General features: G+C 33.5%; 2 protein-coding genes across 35 annotated transcripts; both read left to right on the top strand.

Annotated features, from left to right (window-relative positions):
• Window positions 1-693: 693 nt before the first annotated feature.
• Window positions 694-2931, top strand: LOC107936154 (9-cis-epoxycarotenoid dioxygenase NCED2, chloroplastic). The gene has a single exon (XM_016868825.2). It carries the CDS (start codon window positions 837-839, stop codon window positions 2643-2645), a length of 1809 nt encoding a protein of 602 aa, XP_016724314.1. The 5' UTR covers window positions 694-836; the 3' UTR covers window positions 2646-2931.
• A 6021-nt stretch (window positions 2932-8952) lies between these two features.
• On the top strand, window positions 8953-13313 carry LOC107936182 (uncharacterized). Of its 34 annotated transcripts, none has more exons than XR_005928768.1 (10): window positions 8958-9365; window positions 9634-9704; window positions 9814-10046; window positions 10360-10410; window positions 10753-10983; window positions 11793-11875; window positions 11968-12093; window positions 12308-12375; window positions 12510-12665; window positions 12977-13313. XR_005928768.1 is itself a non-coding variant. In XM_016868863.2 (4 exons), exons 2-4 carry the CDS (start codon window positions 12310-12312, stop codon window positions 13154-13156), a joined length of 402 nt encoding a protein of 133 aa, XP_016724352.2. In that variant the 5' UTR covers window positions 11545-11875; window positions 11968-12309; the 3' UTR covers window positions 13157-13313. The 34 variants fall into 34 exon arrangements, 2 of the variants coding, with proteins under 2 accessions (XP_016724352.2, XP_040971797.1); XR_005928752.1 differs by having other exon boundaries at window positions 8980-9365; window positions 9814-10065; window positions 11545-11875; XR_005928760.1 differs by having other exon boundaries at window positions 8980-9365; window positions 9634-9702; window positions 9814-10065; window positions 11545-11875; window positions 12028-12093.
• The last annotated feature ends 6479 nt before the right edge of the window (window positions 13314-19792 follow it).

Genomic DNA, 19792 nt, shown 5'->3' on the forward strand with positions numbered 1-19792 from the left:
TACAAAATACATATATTAGGTATTATTATCTAATTATTTTATTAATTATATTAATTTTTAAATATATAAATTGATTATAAAAATTATTTTATCTATTTTTTGAGGAAAAATGAAAAAACTCAATCTAGGGCTCCTATTTTTTACCGGGAAATGGGTTAGTGTCAACAATGTACTGACCTGACTTGATTTTTTTACTCAAGAGAAAAGCAAAACACACTGCCTTCCACTCTCATAATCTCATTGGTTCCTAATTTTGGGACCATCCAATACCAACTCTCTTTTGTCAAGCAAATTTCTCGGGGATGCTTTTTGGTTTGTGATTGAGACACCCCCCCTTCTCCTCCATAACTTACCTCATACTCAATAAAAATGTTAGAAAATTAACAGTCACAACTGTTGCACGGTGACGTGGTCATCTTAGATGTATGAGGTGGACATCCCTTACAATCAATTCTCACTCTTCTGATAAAAAATTTATATGAAATAGATATATTATCTTTTATTTTTTAATAGTATTATTAATAATTCCATTCTATATTTTATAATTTTTATTTTAATTTAATTTTTTCAATATAAAAATTCTAAAATTATAACATTAAATGAAAAAAAATATGGCTCGCTATTTCGTACAATTTTTTCCGTCTCGCTCGATTTAGTCAATCCCCACCGCCAACTCTATTTATATTCTCCCCCATTTTCTCTTCTTTTCCCCCAAGGCCTCGCTTTCTCTCCATCAAAACCCCCCAACACACAAGCACAAAGCTGAAGAAACTCCCTCCCTCAAAATCACCATAAACACAAGCAGCAGCCACAAATCTTCCCTCGTAAAACCTAAAATGGCTACTTCCATGGGTAATTGGGCCAAAACCCCGATTTCCCAACCTATTTCCTCAAATTCATCACTAGGTTTCGGCTTCTCTCACACATCCATCTCCTGGAAGAAAAGGAATCCCTACAGGAGAAGCAGCAACACTATTCGCTCAGCTTTACACTCTCCTTCGGTTCTTCATTTTCCCGAACAACCATACCAAACCCCCTTACTTCCCTCACAGTTACATGACACCTCTGTAAATTCAAAACCCAAACAACAGCCACAGTGGAATCTCCTCCAAAGAGCTGCATCCATGGCCATTGATATGGCTGAAAACGCCTTGCTCTCACGCGACCTTCACCACCCACTTCCTAAAACCGCTGACCCACGTGTGCAAATCTCAGGAAACTTTGCTCCTGTCCCCGAGCAGCCTGCCAAGCAATCTCTACCCGTCGCCGGCGCCATCCCTTCTTACATCAACGGCGTTTACCTCCGCAACGGTGCCAACCCTTTATTCGAGCCCGTCTCTGGCCATCACTTGTTCGACGGTGACGGCATGATACATGCTGTTTCCATCGATAATGGAAACGCTAGCTACGCTTGTCGGTTTACCGAAACGCAAAGACTTCGACAGGAAAAAGAACTAGGCCGCCCTATTTTCCCTAAAGCAATCGGTGAACTACATGGTCACTCAGGGATTGCTAGACTTTTACTGTTTTATGCGAGAGGCCTTTTCGGCCTCGTCGATCACACGAAAGGCACTGGTGTAGCTAATGCTGGTTTAGTCTATTTCAATAACCGGCTTCTTGCTATGTCCGAAGATGATATTCCTTACCACGTGCGTGTCACTTCCTCGGGTGACTTGGAAACAGTTGGGAGATACAACTTTGATGATCAACTTAAATCAACAATGATTGCGCATCCCAAAATCGACCCTCTTTCCAAGGAACTCTTTGCTTTGAGTTACGACGTTGTCCAAAAGCCCTACTTGAAGTATTTCAAGTTTTCACCTGAAGGTACTAAATCCCCCGACGTTGAGATTCCTCTTCCGGTGCCGACTATGATGCATGATTTTGCCATCACTGAGAACTTTGTAGTGATACCTGATCAGCAAGTGGTGTTCAAGCTACAAGAAATGATAACCGGAGGTTCTCCTGTGATTTACGACCAGAACAAAAAGTCTCGGTTCGGGATTCTTTCAAAGTATGCAAGTGATTCAAATGATATCATATGGGTGGAATCTCCTGATACTTTCTGTTTTCATCTATGGAACGCTTGGGAGGAGCCTGAATCGAATGAAGTTGTGGTGATCGGATCCTGCATGACGCCTCCCGACTCCATTTTCAACGAATCCGACGAGAATTTAAAGAGCGTACTCTCTGAAATCAGGCTTAACTTAAAGACAGGCGAGTCCACGCGCCGCCCAATAATCTCAGAATCCGAGCAAGTGAACTTGGAAGCTGGGATGGTGAACAAGAACCGGCTTGGAAGGAAGACAAGGTACGCTTATCTCGCCATTGCCGAACCATGGCCGAAAGTGTCGGGATTTGCCAAGGTAGATCTTTTCACCGGGGAGGTAAAAAAGCATATCTACGGTGACAAAAGATATGGTGGGGAACCCTTTTTCCTGCCTCGAGACGACAACCCTGAATCAGTTGAAGATGATGGATACATTCTTTCTTTTGTTCACGATGAGAAGACATGGAAATCAGAACTCCAGATTGTGAACGCCATGAATTTACAGTTGGAAGCTTCAATTAAATTACCTTCAAGAGTTCCATACGGCTTTCATGGAACTTTCATTGACGCTAATGCCCTGGTCAATCAAGCTTGATTAGACATAAGTTTAAAATTAAGAAATATTGCCCTACGAGGAGATTTTTACCAGAGGGATGATCCACAGCACAGATCCCCGGATTCTCCTGCAACTTTTTATCTTTTTGGGTTATATATAAATAGGTTATTTTTTTCTGCCTTTGTTATAGGTTTGAAGGAACCAGCTTGAAGCTTTTTTAGCATTGTAGCTAGAAAATTTGAGCTCAGCTGGTTTCTGTTTGCTTCTTGTCCTTTCGCTTTTACATTTGTATATAATAAAATGTTTACGGTTTTACAATTATTAATTTACAATGTCAACAGAATTTGCCTGTTTCCGCTGTTCCGAATTAATTAATTTTATGGCGTCTTTTCATGAATATTCTTTTTTTTTTAAATCTTAGGTTGACACTTGGATAATGTTGGCTACGAAATAATTTACTTTTCATTTGTTAGTAAAATATTAAATTTTTTATTTCAATCTGCCATTCATTAGAATTTAATTTACAATATTCAAATATCGAAAGAGTGTTGTTCATGTTTTAGTCAGTAGAATTTATTAATTAAGATTACTTGTTAATTTAAATTTGGTCACATGTGTTTCACCTGAGTAAGCATCGGACATTTATTCAATATTTGGTTCAGAAACGATAAATTTAATAATATTACGAAATAAGCTTTACATTATGCAAATGTTATATGCAGTATATGAATTGATGACAAAAAAGTTTTCAATGTAAATAAATATATGGTATAATAATTTATTTCATCATCTAATTTAAAAAAATAATTAATCTTTAATTTTTAGTTTTTTTTTTAATTTTTAATTTTACACTGTTGGTCAAATCACGTTAAAATGGATAAAAAGTTAATATTTGCTAATTTTGCTAATATGGCATCCATGTGGCAGTACACGTGTATATCCATTAGTGAGTAATTAATTTTTTAAAATTAAAAATTTTAAAAATATATATGTTATAATTTTTAATTTTTTAAAAATAGTTTTTATTTAAATTTTTTAAAATTTTAAAAAATAATTGTTGTTATTGCATCCACATGATGCCACATCAGCGAAGTTAACAGACATTAACTTTTCCATTTATTTTGGGATGATTTGACAAACAACGTAAGTTTAAGGGCTAAAAGAGGTGAAAAGTTAAATGGATGGCTAAAACATAAGTATAAACGGTTAGGAGTATATAATTCACACCACATAATCTCCCAAAAATGCACTAGGAATGAGGTTAAAGTATGTTACTTTTGACACTTATCTTGAGTTATCTCCCTTATGTGGGCTTGATAGACATATTAGTCTTTTAATTGGCTTGCTCAATTTCAATTAAGACTAAATTCGTGTTTAGATTATCTACTAATATAAGGTATCTTCTAACACTAGGATCCATCCATGAAGGGTCGCTTTGTATTAGTTTAAACATTAAATAACCAATGAGCCAATATTTGCTTTCATTTTGCTTAGCGTGTAAAAACCATTTAAGGACATAATACAAAATATAATAATAATGAAAGAGCTTTTATTTAAAATCGATTTGTTTGAAAATACAATAAAATATAGATGTAATCACTCCATTAAAGGCACTAGATCCCAACAGTCTCCCACTTGCCCTAGTAGAGTAGATGAGTCACGTTTCCCATTCTTAGAGCTTCTACATGTTTCTCTAAAAACTCCTAGCCACCAAAATCTTAGTAAATGGATCTACAAGGTTGTCCTCTAATACAATTTGACTACATCCACTATTTCATCTGTTGTCGCCTCTTGTATAATGTGATATTTCCTATAAATGTGTTTTGTTCATTTGTGGTTTCTGGTCTCTTTAGTGTTAGTTATTATTGTACCCTTGTCACAATACAATGCGATAGCTTTTTCCATGCTAGAAACGACTTAAAGATCTGTAAGAACACTTTTACACCGACTGTAAATCCAACCACATAAAAGCATTATTATACAAAGAAAAAGGGAATAACCAAATATGTATAGTGTCATCTAATACCCTATTATACGTAAAAGTGCCACAAAGGGTTAGAAAACATTTAAGGTGTTGATTGAGCCCCATAATTGTAAGATTCTGTCTGGCGAAATCTTAGAATCCAAATACTGTTCAAAAAATGGGTCAGATAAGATGAGTTAGAAGTGAATGGTGTTTAAGCTACTATAAAGATAAGAACCATTGTGAGTGCGTCTGTGACACCTTAATGTTGGCGAACATTAGGGTAATGACATAGTAAGCCCTAAAAGGAGGGATTCTCCCTAGGAGCCTTTGGTTGGTGTGCATAGTTTGGGCAAAATTCGTTATAAGAAATGGAACCTTAGGTGGAAAGCTTATGTCAGCAATAGAGAGTATTCGAAAACGATGGCCTTGATCCGATTAGATTATAAGGAAACAATGGTTAAAGCTTAACTGGATATGAACTAAATAGTTAAGAACCAAAGGAAAACACTTGATTAGTTTCTTGGAATCGAGAAGATTTGGATAAGACCACTAATTGACTGACGTGACGTTTGTTGAGTCCTAATAAATTCAAGGGACAAGTCAAAGTGTTTAAGACAAGAAGATATCTTATCTCTCTCATTGGGAGAGGAAAACCAAAAAAAGATAGGAAAACTCTTATTGGTTAAGTATAAGGCTAGACGTATAGGCAAACCCTGAGTAATAAGATGTTACCCACCCTACTAAAGCTCTTAACATATACGTAGATACATAACTAATATAGAAGAGAACACCTAGTAAGGCATTGAGGAGACTCAAATAATGAGTAGCCGCCAAGAAGGCGCAATGCACCAAAGCGTGACTTGTTACACCATCAGGTATGATGAAATGAATAAGGATAATGGATGAGTTGAGACCCAAAGGTGAGTCCCGTAAGTGTTTTCATATACAAGTCTTTACAGGTTTAATGGATCTAACTAGTAAATCACATGGATCAATACATATGTCGAACATCCACTAGAACAAAGAAAAGAATACCTGAGTAACTGGGTAAGTGATGGGCACTGTTCCCTTACTTCCTAAGAAAGTATTCTCAGACTAGGGTGGTGAAGCTCAGAGATGCCCCTGTTGAGGTAAGAAATTGTGACTCTGTATGTTATGCTGCTGAAGAACAGATTTATTTAGTTTGAGAAAGCAAATAGGACAAAGCTTTGTTTAGTGAATCTGGTATATAAAGTGAAAGGAATAATGAGTTAAATGAATAGATCCTGATGAGTTCGTGGCTATCTAAGTGAAGTGGACACCTTCGTAGCTAACTGATGTTGTGTGGATGCCCTTGTGGCTATCTGATGTTATGTAGATGCCTTTGCAGCTATTTGATGTTATGTGGACGCCTTTGTGGTTATCTATATATTGTGCAAGGATGCCTTTATGGTGATCTATGTCAAAGGAAGACTTCTGTGGATATCTATGACAAGGGAGGAGTAGGCCTTCATGGCGCAGCCTAAAAAATTAGCGTTCGTGGTAATATTTCGAAGACAGTGCTGATTGAGCGAACTTTAAATGAAAGTGCAACCAACAAGCTTGAGAGAATAAAGGACTGATGAGGAACATTTTGTGCTGAAAGTGGAGGAAGTCTAACTTGTTCATTAGAATGAAAGGTGAAATAAAAAGTACGTCTTGAGCACGAGCCCACAAGTAAGTTGAACATTATCAACTAAGGTAAGAATGCTTTCGGAGTATTAAAGAGGGTAAGGTAAGTAAAAGATTATTATAAGAAAAGCTAATTTTGGCAAGTACTCACCAAGAAGTATAGGAAGGTGCAACATTTAAAGTTTAATAGGAAATAATGGATGAATATATGGAAATGTCTCACTAAGTTCTTATGAACTTATTATAGATGCTTCTGATTGTAAGGGTTGATAGTAATGAATGTGCTGAGAGACAATGCTAAGGCTACACCAAGCGAGTGGCAGTTGATAACTCTTGAAAAGAGTTATATTTAAGGCCTCTAGATGGAATTAATTTTTTGAAATTAAGTGAATCTATTTGCATTTTTAGGATAATTTTTGAACATTGCATAACAAATATTGGATTGTGTTACATTGGTCATTATTTGTTACTTTTATCACTTGAGGAGGAAAGTTGTGGCTTTGTCTGAATACAGGTGTAGGAAGAGCAAGAAGATGAAAAGGGAAAATAAGGGAAGTGAAACATTGCCGTGGAAATTGGCAAGATTGATTGCCAATAGAATTGCCATCGCAATTCTGGGAAAATGACTCAGCATTCTATCCACGTCACTCTCAGCCAACTGGACATGTACCAGAAAAACCAACCTGAAAAAAGGAATGAAAAATGTGTGCTGAGGAGGGTCGAATCTACCCAATAAAAGGAGGAGAGAGAAGAAAAAAAAGGGAAGAGAATTTGTGGGAGAAAGAGACTGGTGACAATAATCCTCTTTCTACACAGAAAAACTCCATTGGAGAATTTTAAAGAAAGAAAGGGTAGTAGCTACAGAGAGTAGAATACATATGTGAAGAAAGGGAAGACACATCTATCATGGATTCACGAATGATCGAAAGATAAAAGAGAAGCTGGAGTGTGGCGAGAAATCCTGTAGCTCTGCCTTTAGTTTTCCTGGTTTCTATGATTCAAACTTTTTTAAATGTTGATGAATGGTTTAAATCTCACTACAGCAAAACAGGTTTTTAGCGGCGTTTTTAGCAGCATTTGAATAAAAAACGCCAATAAAGAGCGAGCATTAGCGGCGCTTTTTAAAAACGCCGCTATATGTATACCTTTAGCAGCACTTTTTAGAAAATGCTGCTAATGCTTGATCTTTAGCGGCGTTTTTTAAAAAACGCCGCAAAAAAATTAACACAATGCCGTCGTTTTGTATTGAGCCTTTGGTGGCTTTAGCGGCGCTTTTTAAAAACGCCGCTAAAGATTGAGTATTAGCGGCGCTTTTTTAAAAACGCCGCAATATGTACACCTTTAGCGGCGCTTTTTAGAAAACGTCGCAAATTAATTTTGTAAAACGCCATCGTTTTGTATTGAGAATTTAGTGGCTTTAGCGGCGCTTTTTAAAATCGCCGCTAAAGATCGAGTATTAGCGGCATTTTTTTAAGAAACGCCGCTATAAGTACACCTTCAGCATTAGCGGCGTTTTTTAAAAAGCGCCACAAATATGAAAAAATTAAAATACTATTATTTAAAATAATTTTAAAGATTTTTGGTATATAACTAATTGTTTTTTAATTTATATGTTAAATATTTTCTTATATAATTGTAAAAGAGACAGTGTTAATTTTAAAATATTATTAATTTTAAAATATTGAATTAATTATCATTATAGTTTAGGGTTTATGGTATATGGTTAAGGGTTTAATGTTTATGAGTTACTATTGTAAGGTTTATGGATTATGGGTTTAGGGATTATGGTTTATGGTTTATAGGTTAAAGGTTAGGGTTTATGTTTTAAGGGGTTGGGGTTTAAGGTTTAGGGGTTAAGGTTTATGTTTTATAGTTTAAGGTTTAGGGGTTAGGGGCTAGGGATTTAGGATTTAGATTAATTAGTATTTTTTAATTTATATATTAAATAATTACGTATATAATTGTAAAAAAAGATAATATTAATTTTAATATATTAAAATTATGATTATAGTTTAAATTATTTAAGAGATAATAGATAAACTTTATATATATTAAATGGTTTAGGATTTAAGGTTTACTTAAGTTTTGTTAAATGATTAAATTTTTTACAATCAATTAATACTTTTATATTTAAAAATATTTAATCTAAACCATTTGATATATTTAAATATTAGATTTAAAAAAAATATTGATAAATAAATAAAAAAAGCAACAAATCATTGATATGGATAGGTAACTATCTATTTTGGATAGGACCAGATTATAACAAATAAAAATGAAATACAAAAACTAAAATCATTCCACATCGAATTCTAGCAAAGTAGTTATATTTTAGTTAGGAAGAAATATCTCTAATGAAATGGAGATTAGATCGGAAAAGAATAATATAAAATTATGATTAACGTCTCAATCTTTAATAGAAATTTGATATGTGAGAGATTGATTGCTTACATTAGATAATTTTAACTTAATAATTAATTACAGCCATTTAATTATTTGTTTTCTTATTAAAATACACGATATTTATTTTCAGAGTACTTAATTTTTTATTTATAAAAACCAATTTATAAAAAATAGTAATAATAAATATTTTATAAAATTATTTAACTAATAATTTTTAACAAATAAAATAAAAAACTTTTAGTAAAAAAAAACGGTATCGTTTTATTTAAAATGGAATGATTTTTTGTAGCGTTTTTATAAAAAACGCAGCAAAACATTAACAATAACAGCGTTTTTTATAAAAATGTCACAAAAAAATCATCTCAAAAAAGGCGCGGTCTTATTCCGAAATTTCCCCCCTCTAAAACCCCTAATTTTTTCCCCTAAAATCGATATCCTCAAAACACCCCTAATCTCACCCCTCCGTTTCTCTTTTCAATCAAGAAACTCTCCAGCAGCAGTCTTGATTTGGTTTCCAGTTAGACTCTGAGATAGAAGTGATGGCAGTGAACCAGACGGCGGTGTTGAAGGTGGGGCTCTGAGATAGAAGAGATGGTGGTGAACCAGACGCCGGCGTTGAAGGTGGGGTTCTGTCTATTGGCATTTCATGGAAGGATTAGTAGCCTTCAGCCACACTTCCAACACTTGCCCACCTTGCCTTTGCGATTGCTCTTCTCAGCCTCTTCTCACAATCCCTGAAGGTATTCCAAGATCTGGCTCGATCTCATCTCCTCCTTTCTTGTTTCCGTTAATTGATTCTTTTTGGTGTTAAAAGTTAAGTCAAACATAAACATTATTCATATATAGGACCCATAAACTGCCTTTGGGACTTTGGTCGGTCGAATGGGATAACCACATTGAACAAACACTATTGAATTTTTGTTCTCAATATCTTTGGCTATTCCACTTTCAGTTGATTATTAGTTATAAGCTCTTTAGGAATTACTGATGATTGAGATGCTTATACAGAGGAAGTTGTACACAATTATGGAGATTTGCCATCTTTTTGATCAAAATTTCAGAGAACATTTAGATGAGGTGTATGTATCACGTCTTATTTTACCTTCCTTAATACACCTGTCTTTAACATCATTCAATTTTTTCCAATTTTGTTAGAGATTTTGTCTTGACTTTCAATGTTGTTCACAGGCATACTGGTGGTGATAAGGTTTACAATGTTTTCGACAACCAACTTCCTGCTGCTTTGAAAAGGTTGCAATTTGACAGACAACTATCAATGGAGAATTTAGGAAGCTTATTACTGAAGCTGATGGCTATCAACCACATTTAATAGCTCCTGAACAAGGATCTCATCGTTTGATTGAATCTACTTTAGTTACTATCAGAGGTCTAGCTGAGGCTGCTGTTGATGCGATATGAAAGTAAATTTTAGAAAAAATGGTATATCTGTCATATTCAATTTTGCATACCAAGGTCATCTGGTTTTCTTTTTCTTTCAGCATCAGTTCAGTTGTGATTCTTAAAAAACATTTTTTTTTCTTTCAAGTATCAAGATTCTTGCAATCTTCTTCTATTTAGTTGTCTTACATACTTGCTATCCTCTTCTATTTAGTTGTCTTACATAAAAAATGTTGATAATTTTTAATTGCTATTAAGGTCTCGGTTTGCTAGAGATCATGTTGGTCATAGAGTGATGCTTCAAATTGGATTGATTTCATTTGTTACATTTTTCAGACTCATTCCATTCTGAAGGATCTGGTTCACAAGGCTATGAGTGAAACTCCAGTATGTTCCCATCTTTGCTTATATTGTTCATGCATCAAAGAAATTTTGCCTGCTATTTTTCTATCTTGATTTTTTATATTGAACATTGAACAAGACTTGGATGGGGCATTTTCATCATTACATGAGCAAAGTTATTTTTTGACTTGTATAATACCATTATAACAACCATGAACTAGAATTACATGTGATATTAGTAACTTGTACCAGCCTTTTACAGACCAATTATCATTGCAATTATGAGTAGGAAGATAACTATAGATGAATTTAGTGGAGAGGAGAAAAGCATAGCTGTCTTTAAGATCATATGTAAATGATTTTCTCTCTTTCTTTCTATCTGATCAGACGTCAAGGGATTTTCAAGGAAACAATAGATCACCTGTATAATGCAGCCACTCAGGAGTGGGAAACTACTTTGAATCAGCTACTAATAGAGCTTGATGGGTTTGATATTGGCAAGGTGTTATATTTTCGGCTGCTACAAATTGTAGAGATTTGTTAGATCCTGCACTTCTCAGGCAAGGTCGTTTTGATCGCGAGGTTAATTTCCATCACTTGAATAGCAGATCTAATTAGGTAATATATCTCATCAATACAAAAATATATTCGAATCACTTTATCACTCATCACTTGATCTAATTAGTTAATAGCAGATCTAATTAGTTAATTTCCATCACTTGAATAGCAAATTTCATTATATTACATTTTTTAGTATTAAATTTTTCATGAAATTATAATAATTTAATAAAATCATTTTTTACTCATCGATTATCATAATGTATTTAGTTAAACAATCAGTAAATATTAAAATGATAACAAGTGTGGAGTCTGACATATTATATTTTTATTGTAAAATATGCATATGTATAATTAATAAACACTTCTCTATTTAATTAAAAAAATAAAAATAGTGGCCAAATAAAATACTATAAGGTAATACTCATGACTCTTAAAATATGTGAAAATAGAATAAATTATCTTAAAAAAGGCTACAGTCATCGCACAAATAATTTATTGATTCAATATATTGAATATGATTGATAATTTTGAATTAAGAAATCTGATAGATTATACAAATTTTTAAACACTCAAAATTATAATTACTAATTTGAAACTTTTGCTGTATTTTGCATGCAGTCTCAGGGATGCTTATCTATTTATTGTTTCTATATACAACCCTTGTACTGGCCTTCCTTTATTGGTTGCCAAGGAGGAAAAAGTTGGAATCCTAGTGCTGTACTTGCACAAAATAAGTTTTCAATCATATTTTCTATCCAACATCCATTCTTTGGTCGCAAAATGATTAAAATATATATTTTTTTTTCAATCTAATGTTCTTCATTGATATTAGTATGTTCCACTTTTTCTTTCTTTCATTGTTGCAGACCATTTTTCTATGGCACCACAAAAATCAGTGGAAACTATTGGGAAAAACTTGAGAGATCAATATGAGAAGTGGCAGCCCAAGGTTTGAACACCATCTTATACCACGTCTCATTACAGGCTATTCCATCAAGTTTAGAATCTAATTCTTTCTATTAAACATGGCCTGGCTCACAGTAAGGTCAAAGTTGATCCTACAGTGGATGAAGTGAAGAAACTTTGTAATACATGTTGCAGATATGCCAAGTTAGAGAGTTTTATTTCATTACAATGGACATGGTGTTCCAAAGCCAACTGCAAATGGTGAAATCTGGCTGTTTAATAAGATGTTCACTTGTTTAACTGTTAGGAATCAATTCTTGTTGCTTTTCTTTTGCTCTATTTGCCAATTTTTCTCCTTGTTAAGCCTGAACATTTCCTGTGCAGAGTTATACACAGTATATTCCCTTGCCTATCAGCAATCTTGATTCTTGGCTAAAAACACCTTCTATATATGTTTTTGATTGCTCTGCTGCAGGAATGGTTGTTTGTCTTCCTTCCCTAGCCTTATCTGCTGCAGGAATGGTTGTTAATGCCTTCATTGAGGTACTTGCTCGCGTTCTATCCTCAATTTGTCACTAGTATATTTTCTGGCTGGTGCTATTCAAATAGACATCATTGTCTTCCTTCTCTAGCCTTATTTGATTTTCTTTTTTTCTTTATTTGAATTTGATTGATAGCTTCTTGACTGTGGCACTTCTAACTACCCTGGATCTTCAAGAGACTGCATTCTTCTGGCTGCGTGTGAAGCACATGAGACTCTTCCTCAAAGTGCTGAATTTCCTTCCTGTGTTTACTTCTTGTCTTACTACACCTATCAAAATGACATTGAGATGGTAAAAGTTCTGTTTGACTTGTTTACATATCTAAATAATAGATTGTTTGAGGATAGGCCATGGATTTGGTGATATTTTTTATTTAAACTATGTAGGTTTTAGATGCAACGCCTGTACATGCAAAGGCACATGATTAATAACATGATCAATGACTTTTGTCGAAACAAATTCTAATTCTTGCATTATGGTGGCATTATTAAAAATTTATCTTTCCATCTCATAATTCAAAGAGATCAGATAATGTGCTTTGACAGATGTGGCCTTGAGGGTCATATAAGTGATTTCCTTATTGGCCTGACTTTGGCTTACAGGTGCATACTTTGGCTTTCTGTTCCGGTGTTTTGGATTCTCTGGCGGTTGAATTGAAAGCATCAAAGGAATTCTCTAAGTTATATGCAGGCATTGCAGTACTTTGGCTTCACATAAGCTTGAACCAGCCCTCTGTTGTATATTGTTTCTTCTTCTTTTTTTTTTTTATCTTTTTCCTTTGATTAATGAGAGGTGATGAAGAATTGGCATTATTTTCTCACGAGGATAAATTTGGTTTTAGAAATTGTAATACTTTGTCTGTTTGTGTGTGTTATTTTTATGTATTAAATTACATATTGAATCAATGTTATATATTAAATTTAAATTCATTAATTTTTATATTTAGTTTTGAAGTTTAAATTTTAATGGAAAATTTAATTTAATTAATATATTTTATTTATCCTTAAAAGTATGGATTTTAAATTTCAAATTTCAAGAATTAAACATAATATAATATTTAAAATAGAAATAAATATTATTTAATTAAAATAAAATAATTTTTTAAAAGGTTATGATTTTTAGTGGCGTTTGTGGAAAAAGCGCCGTTAAATGTCGTGTTTTTTAGCGGCGTTTGTGTCATGACTTTTAGCGGCGTTTTTTTTCATAAACGCCACAAAATGTTAGCGGCGTTGCCTTTAGCGGCGTTTTTTGTGGCGTTTGTAAAAGCGCCGCTATAGGCCCCAAAAAACGCCGTTAAAAACCTGTTTTGCTGTAGTGTTTGATGTTTACTTTTCCACCTATGAACTAAATTAGACAATCTTTTCAAAATTAACCTTTTCATAGGCACTTAGACATAGATGTTGTGAATTGTACAGAGAAGATCGTTCATTGCAGTTATTAATCCAAAGTTTTGTAGATATACAGTAACATAGATTTCTAGCTTAAATCTAGCTATCGAAAGAGGCAGGTTACAGTAGTAATCTCTGAGTAGTTGATTAGACAATCTTTTGCCATGACATTATTTTGATATGAGCATTTCACCTGAATAATTCCAGCCCTGTTCATTTAATAATAGAATTACTCTTACTTTTCTCTGTAATTTGCCACTACATTTTATTTGTCATATCAATTTTCAATTTTTAGCATTAAATTATATTAATTCATTATACCAACTTCTTATTCAGTTTAAAAGTATTTCCATCTATTTAGTGTAGTTAATAGGTATTATAATAACTTAATCAGCTTTTTACCAATTTTCGATCCCTATGGAGACGATACTTACTTATCACTTTATTACTTGAATGACGTTTACACTTGCACAATTGCATTAGTATTTTACATGCAACAATAGTTCGTGCTGATATGCATACAGATACAAAATGAATGAAAGAGGAAAGCATAATGAGACAGATATGTAAAGAGCCATAAAGATATACATTAATGCCAAAGTTTATAAAGAAGGCCTTATGGTGATGTTAATGTCTGCACAGAAGTTATAGTGCTCTAATTATGTATTTAATAAAATGAAGATTGTACAATGAGTTATCCATAATAAGTAAAACGAGGTATTTCAAAGTAAAAGAACTAGAAAATTTTATAATGTCACTACTCGTTTAGTACATAGACGAATAGAGAAGTCTAGGTTACATTTATTTTAAGAAGTAACACCCAATACTCAAATTTAATTGATTGGGTCGGGTGGAGGGTGTTTTATGCTTGGTATTAGAGCATAGTTTAGTCAGTTATCAGATGACATAGAAGTAACTGACTAGACTGACAGTACATCGGATAGGACCCAAGTAGATTAGATCCTAAATCCGTTCATTGATCTATTCGCTTGTGACATTCATAGTGTGACATACCAAAATCCTGAGTGGATTGTGGACTATGCAAGGTGTGTTGGATGTATGACTTTTGCAGTATGTAGCGGCATTCACAATAGTGGAATTCATGACCCGAGACATGGGTAAATGATATCCTCTTATTGGCATTACATGGTTGATGAAAAGTAAACATGGCCATAAGTCTTTCATCTTTATGATAAATAACTTAATTACTATTCGATAATAATTGACTTTTCATGAAAGAATATGTAATAGTTACCATGAGATAAAATAAGACCATATTAGGAAGACAAATATTTTCTCAATGTGATTAAGGATATCCTATGAAGGTAATACACTTATGACAATATCATTAGACGAACACTGAGTAGTTGCTTTCGTAATGGTATGTCGTTAGGGAGAGCTCAGTCACGATACTATAGTTGAATGACTTCGCGACTAAATGACTTTATAATTAATAGGCCAAAAGCCAAAACTTAATCATAAATAATTTCTTCCCTAATTACATATGTCTAATCAGTCCCTCTACTAGCTTGTGGAAACCAAAAATGAATTGCGTGTTTGAATAGAAATAAACAGAATGAATAGAAAAAGAGAAATGAGAAACATTTAGGAATGATTATGGTTTTTTCTGTTATGAAAAAATGGAATCATTTGGAAAAGAATGTAGGTTCCTAAAAAGGAAATAGAAATGGAAATGATTCATTTGCAATTCTATATGGATTACTTAAAAATGATTGGAAGAATGAGTTTATGTTTTTTAGTTGTTTTGAAGCTCGAAAATTAAAATGCACCATTCAGTCATTGTGAACATGTTGAGTTCTGAAATATTAAACATATTTTCTGAAAATTATATAAGGGGTAAAATCATCAAAAATTTACTAGGGTAAAATAGGAATGAGAAAATTGTTTAATATAGAATATTATAGTTTATTTTAGGAAATAGAAAAACCAAATCGGGTTGGATCACATTATAGAGTACTGGGTCAAAGGGCCTAAGAAGTACTCGTAATTGGACTTGATGTGAGAGAGGCCTAAAACCCATCATATAACATGAAAGGGGTGGCAAGCCTAGTAGAAATACTAGGGTGTGACATCCACCCCACTCCTACTCTAAGTAGGAAGTTGTTTTTCTAATTGAAATAAACCACTACAACTCAACAAGTGTTTTACCTTGTCATCTTATAAATAGATGACACCAATAGAGCTATTCACATAACATTGAGAGATTGTTACTAGTTTACAGTGGAATTTACAAGTATACACAGTCGTTATCAAGTAATAAATGAGTAAAAAGAGTATCGTCTCCATAAAGATTGTATCTATTAATCAACAATTATAAAATTAATAATTTACAAGTTGGTTAAGAAAATAAAATATTTGAAGGTGATAGATGTCCTAATTAAATTAATAACTAATATGCAAATGAGATAAAATAAAATACAATGAATTTTTAACAACAATTTAGAAGTTTTAACAACAATAACATGAATAAAATAAGCTAGAACAATTACAACTTTTGATTTAATTTATTCATAATCATGCTTAACAAATGTTTCAGAAAAATTTTAGGGCAACTCGATTATTTATTAACTTGGAATCTAAAATCATAAGCTTCTTTCGAAGTCTTGTATTTATTGCTTAGAAAAACTTGAATATTTCTATGTCAACATTTAACTAAAGATTCCTTAGAATTCAAGCAAAGTAATAGGGATGAGTTTGTTTGAAATAATTTAATTAGATAAACCTAAAGTTATGCAAGGTAATAATGTTCTTTCGAATTATTACGAACCTTTAATTTCTTTTTGTTCGAATATAAAATAAATATGCATCTTCTAATTATTACATCCATTAATCACCATTCAGTTATGAATATGTAATTAATTCTAATGCAGTCAAACATATTTTAATGCATGAACAACATGAAAGATTTTAATTGGAAGCATAAGTAATTGAGGCATAGAACATTATAAACATGAATTTAATGAATCAAATCAAGGCATTGCAACCATTCTAGCTAAAACAAATTAAGTCATTATAATTAATGGAAAAACAATCAAATAATTTTCAATCATGTTTGTAGACTAAGAATAATTTAAAGAGATAAGAATAAGAAACCCTGAGAAGATTTTGGTGATTTCCTGAGAATTATATATTGTGGCTTCCTTTGAATTTTGTCGCTGCTCTAATGCAAATTACTCCTCAAGGTGGTCGGCCAAGAGAGCTTTCTCTCAAGAACTACTTACTAGAGGAAATTTCAAAGAGAGGATGAGAGAAATGAAAGGAAATGGAAGGCTTAGGTGTAGAGGGAAAGGAGAATGAACTAAATGTTTTAAATGATAGATGTTGAATGAAGGGTTGTATTTATAAATGAGGGAAGGCTTGAGAATTTTATAGGATTTTGTTGAGGCTAATTTGTGATTTTTTTTACACATGTAGGGACCTTTAATTAATTGTTCCAAAATTGGTTGGGCTACTCATTGCCAAATTTGGACTCCTTCCCATTTAATGGATGATTTAGGCTTCAATGTGAAGAGCAGTCTTATTCCTTTCATCAACCCACTTCCAAGCTGGGGTAGAATCAATTCATTGACTCCAATACTCAGGCTTTATCATCCCATGCTGATTAATATTCAGCTCATGTAATAGCCCTTACCCGTATTCGACACCGGAACAGGGTACGAGGCATTACCAGACTTAAACATAAGCAAACATACAAAACCAAGACTTAAATTCCCATCCAAATTTAAAAAATTTCGTTTACATTCACATCGTCCCTAAAACGAGCTTACGAGGCTCAAAACATGCTTTGGAAGCGGTTCGAGACTAAACCGAGAACTTTGAAAAATTCTACAACACTTAGAAAATTTTTCATGTTTTAAGAGCCACACTCCTGTGTGGCTTGGGACACGTTCATGTGGGCAAGCTGTGTGGTCACATACGCCCGTGTCCCCAACCCGTATAACTCTCTGTTTGTCTTCCAAGAACAAATTGAAGTCACACGGCCAAGGCACACGCCCGTGATCGATTTAACTTTTATAATTTTTCATAAAATAGTTGCAGACTTCACATGGCTAGGGCACACGCCCGTGTTCGAGGACATGCCGTCCATACGGCTGAGACACACACCCGTGTCTCTGCCCATGTGCTCAATATTAAGCATTATGTTTTGCGATAATTAAGGTGCAGGGGACACACGACTGGATTACACGCCCATGGGGAAAGCCGTGTGTCACAAACGACCTAGACACACGCCCGTGTGTCTACCCGTGTGGACAAAAATAAGGTTATTTTCCAAGCCATATTGTCACCCTTCCATGCGCAAATCCTACACAAAAAAACATAGCACCATTCCAAGTATATACATTCAACCAAATCAGCCACAACGAAGGCGTCAATACCTTGTTCACATACTATCATCTATCACATACAAACATCACATACTAATCAACTTAAACCATGCATAATTCCACATCCATGAAAACATCATCATATGCATATATACGTAAACCAATATTAGCCAATTTCATATGGCCATATACAAAATGAATTGTCAACCAATATAGGCCAACACATTAGGCCAAATCAATTATGACACATAACAAAATAACCAAGTCCCTATACATGCCATAAGTCAAAATATTGAAATCATTGGTACCCAAAATAATTAGTTAATAGTGTGACTAGATCTCAGACAATCTCCGATCCTCGAGCTGGCTTGATGACACTATAAGATAAGGGAAAAGAAGGGGAGTAAGCTTTAAAGCTTAGTAAGTTCCCATGCAAATAATAAGCATTATAAACTCACATTTAACTTACAATTAACTTGAAGTAAATTAACATAAATGTCATTATAAATCTCAAAATCAAACTTAATCAATCACAACCTTACCGAGGGATTCATCACATATCGAGCTCATTAAGAATGAGTTCTATGTACATACCTATACCAATTTACAACATACCATATTCTTTCACAACTTTGACAATTCCCGTTGTAGTTCCTGTTGAACCACTTGGAATACTAAAGGATACTCGGGTATCTCGCACACATAGTACCACACCAATGCCATATACTAGATATGGTCTTACATAAGATCTTGTATCGATGCTAATAGCCTACTATAGTCTTACATGAAATCTCATATCAATTACACAAAGTCTCATAATGATGCCATATCCCAGATATGGCATTACACATAGTCTCGGTAACCCTAATGTCATGACATTTGTATCCTATCTATTCTTAAGGTTCAATCGGGATTTCACGATTGTCGTAACTTTGTCGAACATGCTCAATGTTCAATCATAATTCATACAATAGTAAAGCATTTAAAACATAATTAAAACAATGCATTATTTACATAAGAACTTACCTCGGTACAAAAGTAGTAAGAAATGAACCTAATCGTCAAATACTTTATTTTTCCCCTGATCTAGGTCTGAACCTCGTTTCTCTTGATCCATAATAGCAAATTTAACTCATTTATTAATCACATTACTCAATTCAGTCCAAAACTTACATTATAAAAAATTACATTTTTGCCCCTAAACTTTGACATATTTACATTTTAGTCCCTAGGCTCGTAAAATGAAGTCTATTCAATTTCATCAAGACCCAAGCCTAGCTGAACCTCTTTCATGCTTACAACAACCCACATTTTTCATTTAATCACACTTTTATGCACATTTTGAAATCTTTTTACAAATTGGTCCTTTTGACATTTTCATCAAAAATCACTTAGCAAAAGTTGTTCATCTAACATTAAACTTGCATAATCTACTATTAGACATAAAAATACACAAATATGTAACATGGGTCAAACCCTAGACCTCAATCATCTCTCAAATTAATGGTAGAAATAGATAGATCAAGTGATAACGACTTAAAAAATGTAAAGATCATTAAAAACGGGGCAAGAACGGACTTACAATCGAGCTTGAAAAGTGGAAAAAATCCTAGTCATGTCTCCCTTGCAAGTTTAGACCAAGCATGAAGAAGATGGACTAAATTTTGGCTTGATTTTTGGTTTT

This window comes from Gossypium hirsutum, chromosome A06 (genome assembly GCF_007990345.1).
Source record: "Gossypium hirsutum isolate 1008001.06 chromosome A06, Gossypium_hirsutum_v2.1, whole genome shotgun sequence".
Lineage (NCBI taxonomy): Eukaryota > Viridiplantae > Streptophyta > Magnoliopsida > Malvales > Malvaceae > Gossypium > Gossypium hirsutum.